Source organism: Telmatherina bonti, assembly GCF_933228915.1.
Source record: "Telmatherina bonti genome assembly, chromosome: 21".
Taxonomy (NCBI): domain Eukaryota; kingdom Metazoa; phylum Chordata; class Actinopteri; order Atheriniformes; family Telmatherinidae; genus Telmatherina; species Telmatherina bonti.
Window position 1 is genome coordinate 18,048,616 of NC_136630.1, and position 12,626 is coordinate 18,061,241.

The 12,626-nt window shown below is 38.5% G+C and overlaps 1 protein-coding gene across 1 annotated transcript; it reads left to right on the plus strand.

Moving 5' to 3' along the window:
* Positions 1–1,526: 1,526 nt before the first annotated feature.
* On the plus strand, positions 1,527–8,747 carry LOC306771952 (heparan sulfate glucosamine 3-O-sulfotransferase 2-like; the record flags this gene model as incomplete). Its single annotated transcript, XM_079261303.1, has 2 exons — positions 1,527–2,051; positions 8,129–8,747. The coding sequence occupies exons 1-2, from the start codon at positions 1,552–1,554 to the stop codon at positions 8,745–8,747; spliced, it is 1,119 nt and encodes a 372-aa protein (XP_079117429.1). The 5' UTR covers positions 1,527–1,551.
* Positions 8,748–12,626: the final 3,879 nt, after the last annotated feature.

Here is a 12,626-nt window from a genome sequence, read left to right on the forward strand (position 1 = left end):
ATAACGGTAGTAGTAGAACTTATTACATTAATACTTGCAAACAGAAATACTAGGTTACTGTAATATTGCAAAAAAAAAAACACTGATTCTAACAGTTTGAGCAGTATAATGGAAATACAAAGAGTAAAAATAATTCATTATACATCATGTCAAATTACTCTTGTTTTGTTTAGAATTTTTTCACATCTATAATTTCACAGATTTCTTATATATATATATATATATATATATATATATATATATATATATATATATATATATATATATATATATATATATATATAGATAGATAGATAGATAGATAGATAGATAGATAGATAGATAGATAGATAGATAGATAGATAGATAGATACACACACACACACCACAAAGCTTTCAGTCAAAATGAAGACTGATCTTCAGTTGTTATCCAATCTGCCACTTTTGACTAAGCAGTGATATGACATTTAACTGACAGACAGATTGACAGAGGTTAAACCTTCTGGGGGCGGAACATCTGCAATGTACTTTAACAGACACACTGACAACAGAGCTGAAACTGGTGCAAAGCTCTCTGACTGGAGAGCCCTCAGGATAGTTGCCATAGGCGCCATTGTTCCTGGGTCCTGAATAGTTATTGGATGATTTTCCTTCTCAGATATAATTGCTGCAGGTGTTGTTGTAAATGCGCCAGTTATTTTACCACTGCTTAGCTTTAAACTAAATTTTCCTTTCAGTCACATCTTATGGAGGGGAGACATATCCGGTTAAACGCTGCTACTCATGTGTTTCACAGAAAGCAACTTTTAACAAATCAGGTGAACAATGTAAGATTTTATCCTTCTGCTGTCTTGTCTTTGTGTGTTTATTGGGGGGAGGACCACGTCGACCGCTGCTCAACACAAGCTCATGGCTTGCTCACCTGGAGAAGTGCGTTCGTTTACTTTTCATAGTGTTGGTTTTGATTTTACTATATTTTGAGTCACTGTTAATAAATATTAGTTTGTTTGTTCTTGTTCTTGTTTTGTTTTGTTTTCTTTCTTCATCTGTTGTCTGGTGCAGTGTGTGAACCTGTGCCTCCCCCTTCCCATTCCCTCCCCTCTCACTTATCCATCTCGCCACACTAAGATTTTTTTTTTTTAAACTGAAAGGTGCTCTGACGTCATTATGTGGAAACATCTTTCCTGTGCTGTGCCTGTTTGGCGCGGACAGTCCGCCCAAGTTGCCAGAGTGCGCGCTCCTGACGCTTCCTCGCGCGCAATGACTACGGAGACTCCACTGAGTTGTAAGAAAGGATGAGGAATCCAGTTTAAATCCACAGCGACCAGACACATTCTCTTTTAGTTTCCTGAAGAGGTGGGACAGTGGAGCATCAGCCTAGTGGATTGTAGGGTTGTAGGCTACTGCTGCGCACTGAGGAGATGATCGAAGGAATTGACTCGTCAACTTTTCTGATTTCTTTCTGATTCGGAGTCACTGGACATACAGTTCAGCCACCTATGCAGGAAAACCTTTAGAGAGAATGGGAAGCAAAATTACTTAGAAAACCATGTGCTGTTCATATATGAAGAGATGGCATGCGTGCTCCTCTTCAGTCGACCTGTCCCCTTTTCGCACCGGCTCAAAGGAACGTCAGTTTGCTTGTTATCGCTTTTTCTTTCATATCTGTGCTACTGTGCACTTCTTCCCAGCGACACCATCATGCAAAAGCAGGGTGATCCGATGCCCAGCTGTCAGCGAGCCGATGGAGCCAAACGGCGCCTCCAGAAATCCCTCTCCTGTCTCGGACCAGTGGATGCGAGAATGAGCAGCGTGGATGAAACATCTCGGCTGAAGACGGACAAAGGACATCCTTCCACTCCTCACGTCTTCAGGAATGGCACGCCTAGTCCTCCCGTGAGTCATTTAAAGTTTGGCAACAAAAAGTTACCAAATGCGATCATCGTTGGTGTGAAAAAAGGGGGCACGAGAGCTGTTCTGGAGTTCATAAGGATTCACCCGGACGTGCGAGCGGCTGGAACAGAAACTCACTTTTTCGATAGGAATTATGACAGAGGCCTGGAGTGGTACAGGTAAGGTACCACCTGCACGTGTCTTTATAATCCACAGTGACACTCAGAAGTAAAGAGGCATAGCATTAGAGATTAGTATCCTTAGAGTTGTATTAGAGATTATCTAATTAATCATAGAGTAGCAATCTTTGAAATCATGATAGTTTGGTGATTGATTATTACACATGTATATGGGGCCCAGAAGTATGACAGCAATGCAAAAGCCACAAAACTCCACAATAAGACACAACACAAAATAACTTTGTTGCTGTTTTGTTTATCCACAGAACAACTACACAGTCAGCCACAACACAACAATTAGTTTCCACAATTAGTGACAGCACAACTGGCCACAACACATGACTGGGCGTAAAAAGAGCACCAGGGATGTAGAGTCTCTGATAAATAAAGTTGAGTAGCGGTTCTACGATCTACAAAATGCTTGTGGGTTTTAAACAATATGTTCTTATATAAACATAGGGGCATTGTGTGTGTATGTCCGTGTGTGTGTGGATTTTTTTTAGTGCTTTGAAAGTCTGTAAAGCACTTTGTGCTACATTTTATTATATAAAAGTTGCTTCATAAATCAATTTTGACTTGACTATAAATAAAGGCAAGAAATTCAATATTCTATCATCTACAATAAGCAATATCATGAAAGGAACCTGAGAATATAAAAATGTGTGCTCGAGACTATGCTGAAGTTTTTTTTTATAAATGTGATCTTCAAGGTCTCAGGCTGCTGTGCATTACAGTCATTGTCCTGTCATTGAAATCGGCGTGGGGGTTCAGGAATACTTGTCTTTATTCACTGTGCCATCCACAGTAGCATGTTAAAGCTCTACCACACAAAGATAAAGCCACCATTTTCTCTGTGCCGCAGCTTATTTATAATGGACGGAGGATGGCAAACTCTTCTGTGGTCAGAGACAAATAAAAAAGTGGAATTATATTTCAAATCATGTGCACTGCGTCCTGTGGACCAACATAGAAACAGACTGCCTTGCTTGTTATCATCATTAAGTTCAAAAGTCAGTGTCTCTGATGGTAAATTAGTGTCTATGAAACCACAACCTGGATATTTGTAAATACACCATCAATGCTCAATGGTATTCTGAAATTCTAGGGCAATGGTAAGCCAAACAATGTCTTTGTCAGATAAGGCCTTGCATATTTCAGTAAGAGAATGCTTAACTGCTTATTACTATTACAACATTACTTCCTCTTATAGGAGTGTGAGAGCTGGACTGGTCTACCTGCAGTCTAGATATCAATTAAAACTTTTGATCCATCTGATAACAGAAAATTTGCTAAGGACAAGAGACTGCTGAATAGTTAGAATCCTATATGTCTTATCACACTATATTGAACTGAACAGAATTGAATAAAAAAATCAAAACAGCCTGGAATCAAAAGTGAATCAATTCAGGAAATCAGGTGTCAAATCACTCCCTGCGGTCCAATGAAAGATACAAAAATAAATTAATAAATAACGAGAATGCCTATTTAGAGGCGACGGCTGTCCTTGCTGAAACCACCTACTGATCCAACCTGTTCTCACTGGCAGCTCGGGCTGTTCATGCTTGTCAGGAACCTGCTGCATCAGATGTGAAAGTAGCGTACTTCCAAAGTGTCAGGTTTGGATGCACAAGGTTTCTCCAAGCTGCTCGTAACAGCTGTAGAAAAATGGGAAACATCATAAAAGCTTTTTCCCTTTAATGAGTATTTAAACACTTTATCGGTGTTGTTTTTACTGATCTACTTGAAATATACCTGATCTAGGTTTTTTTTTTTTATCATCTGAAAATGTACAGGATGAGAAAATAAAAACGTAAAAAGCAGGGAAAAGGAATGGAAACATTGGAAAGGTCACGTGTTTTTTGAGTCATTGCCACTCCACAATTTCCCTTTCAAAAATCAATGTAAAGTGTGGATAAGATAGCAATATAGAGATTATGCACCACTAACCACAGCAGAATATATAGGCAACATATTTTATATTATACAGGATATATGCAGCTGTGGGACTGTTTCCTATGTATTGAAAAGTGATGCTAATAGTGTACCCCATGCACTAAGAAGTTAACTGATGTGAGAGGTTCTTGACAAAACATTCATATGTGGCAAGATGGGAGTGAGAATATGTTGATCAGTGATAGTACAGCACTGGTAACTGATAGTTCTTGGAAAATGTAAAGGCTACTCACAACAACAATCAACCATCTGTTTCTGGCTCAGGTGAGCATTAGTATGCTTTCGCTGGTAGCTAACAAACAACAAAAAGTATTGCAAATGGGGGAAAATTACAGAAAGAGGTAACACCACATAGGATCTGGAAAGGAAGTTGTGAAGTGCAGTTTATCAGTCTCTAGATGTATCAGCTCCAGAAATATGAATAATAAATATCAGTGTGCCATCAAACGAGTGTTTAGTAGAGCTTTAATGTCAGAAAAATATGTTTTGCACCTTTATTTTTGTTTGACTTTTGTGTTTTGTTTTATTATATTGTCTTATTTTATCTGAAAATATAGCTTTGGGACATTATCCGCTTTGTTTTGTACAGCACTTTGGTCAACTGAGGTTGTTTTAAAATGTGCTTTATAAGTAAATTTGATATGACTTGGCTTTAATGATTTATCCGATCCGATTCAAATGTAAGGACAAGTTTGATCCCAGAGATTCAGTCCCATCTAAATAGTTGCAAACAACAACATGCTAGTTGCTAGCTGTTGGCTACTGGTTGGGTTCTTTCAACAACTACTTGTCAAGATTGCTGGAATTTTGGTTTGTCAACGAGTCAATGAAAGAGGTACCAGACAAGCCAGCAGTTGTTTTCTTGAGTTACTAGCCAATAAATGTTGTGTTATTAACTCAGGCATAATGCCCAACAGGCATTTGCTAATGCACCCATTGGGTTCGCAACAGTCTTTTTTCAGTCACTACACCAGATTGTAATACACCAAATCAATCTGCAATAACAGTGTTGCCTCCACCGGCTTCTCAGCAACCTTAATTTAGTCATTTTATGTCAAATCTACCCTCATCCACTTTGTGCTTTGTTTAAATTATAAATGTAATATTAACAAATGTGTGTCAACCTCTTGCACACAACCTAAATCCTTTTTACACCAGCACAAAGTTGGTCTGTGTCCTGTAAAGCAATTCTAATTTATCAATGATCCACCTCTGGAAGCAAGCAGCGTAAACCACAACCCCCAAGTTGTCAGAGCTATAGTATTTCAAAATTAATCTTAAATATATTATTTATTTTCTGCCCTGTGTTGCTTCCTTAAGAAAGTGCCCCCACCCACCCCTATATTCATATCCAGTTGTTTTACTTAACTAATTATAACCCATTGCATCAAGCATGCACATGATTATTTAAGCCTATTGCCTATTTAAAGCAAGCCCATGTTAAGGTTAAGTTAAAAAATGTTTAAGGATGAAGTCAAACAGATTTCAAATTCCATATATGTATAATTTTAGTGATTGTCTGTCATGTAGCCTGCAGGTTTATATGTGTATATACTAATTAAAGACTGAAAGTATCGCCACTAATTGGCAGTTTTTCCAATGGTTGGCAGCTAAAGCCCTTTGATCTCAGCGATGTCTATTGGAGACGTGAACTCCAGCCTTTTACTGGAATTTGAATGTCAACTGTCAAAATTATTGAAGGAACAAACAAGAATTGTTTTTCAAATAAAAATGTTTTTTTTTTTTAATCAGTAAAGCTCAATTTATTGATGGAAATAGTAATATCTTGACCATGCTGTTATATAATGTTGAAACGAAAGAATAAAGATCCCTGTAGTGAACTTGCCAAGCATCAGATGGTGGTTTGACTGGCCAAGTCTCAACTGTAGACTCTACAGCGCAAAGCCAGGTAGGCCAGGCACTCCTGTGGAGAACAAACAGAAAGAGAAATTAGGGAAGAAAATATAGAAATATGTCTCTAGCCTTTTAGGTGGATGAGCTGCAGCTATAAAGCTCAAGTTTCCATTCTCAGGCTTCCCTGCTTAGGCTGTTGCCCTGCAACCTGAACCCAGCTAAGCAGCAGAAGATGAATGGATGAATGTTTAAAATGATTGCATGGTATTGTAAATTAGCTTGTGTAATTAATACATTTTTATAGTTTACAAGTGAAGCATTATCCATTTCCGTCAGTGCAATGATGTCCATGCAAGTTAAAGACTGGCCGCAAAACTTGAAAATAGTTTAATGTAAATTCTACGCTTAAACATCAAAAGAAGTGGTGTAAGATGAATAAGAAAGGTCATTGATGCAATGTATCATTGGGACTGTTGGAAAAAGGAAAAACTCTGATTGACTTGTGGCCACTAAAGTACAGAAAAAGTGATTTTCTGGTAAGCTCTATACTTTGACCTCAACCTATGTGATCTGAGTAAAGATAGAGCTGAAGTCTAAATCTGTAACTAAACAAAATGACAAAATGGTCAGATTGTAATTTCAAATTGTTTTTAACTTTAATTGATTTTTTTTCATACATGTTATATCTTTTTGTATTGCAGGCGAGATGGGACCAACATGTGTTGGGTGTTGTGAGATTTTTTCTAAGGTCTACAGTCTACATGGAGACTGACCCTCCAACACATAAAAACTAGAGGGATTTTAAAATAGATTGAAATGATGAAGTGTAAAGAGGTGTAAATGGCTGCATCAGGCAGGAATATCCTAAATAATGTGTAACTCCATGCAAGCACACTTCAGGATCATGACTGAGTTTTGTTCAATTCAATGACAGGTACTTTTTTTTTTAGCTTGTCTGGCAGATTCAATTCCTTTAACAGATGACAAGAAGCTGCTTTGCATCAACCAGTTAGAAGAAGGTTAAAAATTGTTCAATATTGTTAAGTAATCATATTCCTTTGGCAGAAGAATTTTGTTGATCAATTAAATTGGAATATTGGAGCCCCGTCACTTCTAATAGATAAAGTTAGTGATAAATTCCACTTGGTGTGAGCTACCAAGCTAATTTAAGAGATGTTTTTGAAGCTCATAAAAATTTCACCTTTATTTAAGAAGCTTTGTGTTGCTTTGTTACTAACATGCTACGAATTGTGTCAAACAAGGACAGCACAAACAAATAACATGATAAACAGGTAAGGAGTCAAATGGAGGTCAGATGAACATTAAAAGTTGTCCTTGTCTCAGAGAAGGTCATCACTGAATTGAAATCAGCCTGTTTGTGTAAGGGACAACAAGCTCGGCAAATCACGGCACCATAAATACAGACGCTAGTCTCACACCTCTTGGTTGATGTTGTTCTGCAACACCGCTGTTTGGTCAGTGTGTGAACAAATTAACTGGATCCAACAGCCTATCAAGTCATCCACTGACAGACAGTGAGTCATTGATTTGAGTCAGGTGTGACAAAACAGTGAAACATTGAAAACCTGCAGGACTGTGGCTTTCTAGAACTAAACACGCCTACCACTGATATACCCTCCAACGCAGGGTGGCATGCAGGCCTAACGATATCCCAACTGTTAGAAGGTGAGGGGCAAGGGACAACCTGGACAGGTCACTGCATCAAACTTTATTCAGCAGTGTGGAACAGCTTACTGTGAATTCACAAACTTTTTCTTTGTGAGGGTTTACCTGTTCAGATTCCTTATTTCAAACCACACAATGCCCTACTTTGAAGACCTAGAAGTAACCTAAGAGGGCTGCTCTGCTATATATGTCCTGTTTGCATTCATGGTGATTTATTACTCCTGAACAGTGCAGTGCTGATGAACAGGACAACTATCAGCAGCACAAGTCTCCAGTGACAACAGACTACTATGACTTTGCTTCATTTACATTGAGAAACTGGGTTCATGGCCAAACTGAAGCTCACTTCAGGTGGTTTTTGCCTTTGAAATTCACTTGTGTAATCCTGCCCTAATTATATCTTATATACACTTTTTAGCTTTGACGGAGTGAATGCAAGGACATGATGTCCTCTGAATATTTTAGCCTTTGTGGTAACTCAATCAGTTTTCAATGGAGACATTATGTTTTAAATGTCACCACATTAATGTAAATGTATATTTCTTTTTCTGCAACATTTGCCTTTGTTTTTGTCTTTAATGCAGAAGTCTAATGCCAAGGACTCTTGAAAGCCAAATTACTATGGAGAAGACGCCGAGCTACTTTGTGACTAAAGAGACTCCGCACCGAATCTCTGCTATGGCCCAAGATACCAAGCTTATCGTGGTTGTCCGTGACCCTGTCACCCGAGCAATATCAGATTACACTCAGACTTTATCCAAAACTCCAGACTTGCCGAGCTTCCAGGAGCTGGCCTTCAGAAACCAGAGCCTGGGCATTGTGGACATGTCCTGGAATGCCATTCGGATTGGCCTGTACGCTTTGCACCTTGAAAATTGGCTCCGCTACTTCCCTCTGACTCAAATCCACTTTGTGAGTGGAGAGCGTCTTATCACAGACCCAGCAGGGGAGTTGGCTCGGGTGCAGGACTTCCTTGGATTAAAACGCATCGTGACAGACAAACACTTCTATTTCAACCGTACAAAAGGCTTCCCTTGCCTTAAAAAACCAGAGAGCAGTGGATCACCTCGATGTCTGGGCAAGTCCAAGGGCAGAACTCATGTGCAGATAGACAGAGAAGCCATCGAGCAACTACGAGATTTCTATAGACCTTATAATGAAAAGTTCTATGAAATGGTGGGACATGACTTCAAGTGGGAGTAAAAGCCACGCACTTTTTTTTTTTTTTTTTACATCTTACAGGAAAGATGTATGCATTTTACAAATGTTCTTTTCAAAATATTGCCTAAAGTCAGGCTGAGGTGGTCTCCAGACAATTTTAAAATTCTTTCATTTTGACTCTCTTATACAAAGCACTTGCACTTGAAATGATCGGTTGCCAACACAGCATCTTGTTTGTTGCTAGCTATAATTGTAGCTTCAAGATTACACTACTATGGTTGAACTAACTGTAGAATATTGCTGACTAGTTTGCTGACTTTGTCATAAAGAGGGGATTCCAAGGATTAGTTCCTCTCACAGTCTCTCACTCATCAAGGCAGGGCTTAAAAGCAAGACCTTGGAAAATGTCAGTGAAGTCTTCAGGGAGAGCAGTATTAAGCTGCAGCACTGTGGTGAGAAGTCTAAAATGTAAAGCCATATAACAAGTATGAACTAAATGACTTTTTTTATCCTGGCATAACGAAGATAAACTAGTATATGCATTAACATCAGAGCTTTGTTTGCAAAGTGTGTCTATATTTTTGTTACAAAGGTATCCTGTCACTACAATGCTTGTCCATGAACTTCAATAATGGAAACCCACTCCCACTCCCTGCTTTTCGCTTGGTGTTAAAAAAAAAAAAAAACACCAGCACTGAAAAAGTCACATCAATGAAAAATCTAAGCCTCTTAGAAAATGGTTGTTTTTTTTGTTTTTTTTTTTACCTTTTTTTTTTTTCTCTTTTCACATATAGTTTGCTTGGTTATGGTTCAGACCATTCTTTGAGGCTGATTGCATGCTGTAAGGTTGGCGTGTGCCTTAGAGCTGGCGGTAGGTGTATGAGTGGGTGTAGGTGTAAAGAATTTCAATCACTTTTCAAAGACAAACCAGAGAACACCTGGACGTGGTGGGTAATCAAATAGATTCTGGGACCGTGTGTCACAATATTGCAGTGAAAAGTTTTGATGAAGTTGTGTGAATACTAAAGCAAGACTCTGACTTTCCTGCTGAGGCAGAAGAATAATGTTCAATAATATATGAACATGGAGTGTATTCTGTGGTTTAAAGTGGCATCTGCATGATGTAACATTCAAGTTCCCTTTCAGACAAGATGAAATAATGGGTATTATTAAATGTATATTTTAAAAGTGGTCACTTCCTCATTTTTTTGCTAGTGCTATTTCTGCAGTGTCTCACTGTTGTAGAATTTCATGCACTGACTAATCTGCGCGATTATAAAATGAAGCAAAAGGGAGAAGACAACACTTATTTGACAGTGTATGTTGTGCTTTTTTCATTCACTACTGACTGAGTAAGAGCCTGTACTGTCCCGGACAGAAGACCAAGGAGTGCTGCAGCTGTGTTAGTACATCATAACACGGAAAAATCTTCTAATAATCCATCAAAATGAAATTAAAAGCTTGTGCAACATGATTTCAAAAATTGCAATTTAGCACCTCTCAATGTAAATAAGCAAGCCAAGAGTTTTGGGGGGCCGGAAGTTGAACTTGTATTTAATATTTATGGGAATCTTGTTGACACTCTATCAAAGCCCCCCCCCCCCCCCCCTTCACTCCCCAGTCCAGATTCATTCATTCATTCATTTTCCGAACCGCTTATTCCAATTCAGGGTCGCGGGGAAGCTGGAGCCTATCCCAGCCGGCTTTGGGCGACAGGCAGGGTACACCCTGGACAGCTCGCCAGTCCATTGCAGGGCCCCCAGTCCAGATATTTAAAAAAATTTCACCCGGTTTTTAGTTGCTGAAACATGCAGGTATTACATAAATATTTGAAAAACACTGTTACTTTGTTAAGTTCTGACCTGTAAGAGAAGTTGTTTTAGTTTATGTTGAGATATTTGTTTAAACTATTTTTTTTTTTACTCGTAAATAAATGCAGTCTACACAAAGACATCATTTCAATAGATTTAGCCTTTCAGTTAAAATGTTATGCAACTATACATAATGTTGTATGAGGAATTTTAAAATAAAATGTCAGCAAGTTCCTGAGTCATCTTGCAGAAGTAATAAATGTAATTTATTTTGACATGAGTTATTTATTATATTACATATTTTATATATTATGTATGTACAGTTTGGACTATGATGAAGACCCAAGAAAAGCTGCACAATTGAGCAATTTCAACAATTGAGCAAAATAGTTAGAAAGAAACACTGAGGCAGTGGTGTTGAGTGTGATTCTTGGGGGTGTATCTTCCACTTACATTGTATTTTCCCCTTGTCATTGGTCATAATCCATGTTTTGGTCTAAAGCCTAAGCCTATACAATCAGGTTCACCTTTCACACACAGGGCTGTTTTAGCCTAGATGCCTAAATGACACCACTTTGAACTACAAAATAGTCAGTTGCATGACAGTATATGCATTAAAGTTGTGTAAAAGATTTCAAATTAGACAGACAAATTAAGTAAGAAATAAAGTTAAACCTTATCACCAGACTACATGTTTATGTCAGAAAGACCAATGATGCTGTGATTCCCAAGTCCAAATCAGCTATTTACCATGTTATTCAAAGGTTGTTGACCAGCGCCACATTTACTGTGGGTTTTTTATTTATAAGGGAAAATGAATATCCATATTAAACATTTGTTAATAAATGCATGAAACTGCAGTGAATCAAACCCAACCGCTGTTTACAAATCCATCATCTCTGAACCATCATAGCTTGTGTTTCTGGAAAAGATTCAGATCCTTCAGACACCTTTAGGTTGCAGTTCAGATGTCTTGATACATTGACAAATCACACAGACTGACAGTGTACTCTTTCAATTTAATAAACAGAAGAAGGGAAACTTACTCAGGAATTTTTGTGTATCTTTTGACCCCCTGTGCCCAAAGCTATTTATTTAACTTCTCTCTGAAATAACCTCTTCAGACTGAGTCAGTAACAGCTCAGCAACTGTAAAGCAAAATGAAACAACCTTAGGATCTCTTCACATGGGACACTAGAGAGAACTCTGAAATATGCTAAGTATTCTCATCCTCAACTACAGGCCAGAGTGAGATCTTAAAAAATTAAAAAATTGCCCCCTCACCTTAGTTCTAATTAAAGTATTGAACTGGAGAAAACAGACTATTTCTGAGGCTTAAATGCAGGTCTACAAAGTTTTTGCAAAAGAACTAGAGTGCAGCATATGCAGCCATCCTCAATGCAGGAAGATGCAGGCAATAGGAAGTAAATAACATGTTTTATTAACTAAAAATAGTCAAAAAATAACTTTTTTTTACTTTGTTCTCTACATACATAAGTAGATAAATACTTAAATCTGTTTTCACACTTTTGTAATCTTAAGTTGTTAAAGGATATGCATGTCCTGGCGTATGCTTTGAAGCTTCCCAGTGTTTGGCATTAGAATTTCAGAAAGTTGAGTTCAAGAAACCTGCTCTTATCTTAGCTAAGTTTAGATGTGTCATTCTCTCCTTTTCCCACTCTTCTGCAAACTGCCACATTGTTAAAAAGCAGAAAAAAAATCATGAAAGATGCTCCTGTCTCTGTGACCCTCCCTCAACCCTGACGGCTTCCTTTTCTTCCCCATCTCCTCATAGAGCTTCTCTTTCACTCCCTGTCCCAACATTCATTAAACTCGCCGGACCTCCGGGTGGGTTGGTGGATGGGGGTGGGGGGTGGTTTAAGCAAGATGGCTGCACCACCTCAGATGCCCTCCTTGTCATCATGTTCGCCAGCAGCTCATTTCTGTGGCTTACCGAACACATACAGGTGAGCTTCTACCCAGTCCTTACTGCAAGTGGCAACCCCTCTGTATGGTACACGGGGGTCCTAATTAGGCCTGAGGGTTGGAGAGAAGCAATCCCCTAGAACAAGCATCAGCCAGAGTCTGATTAGACTCTGCTAGTGAACGG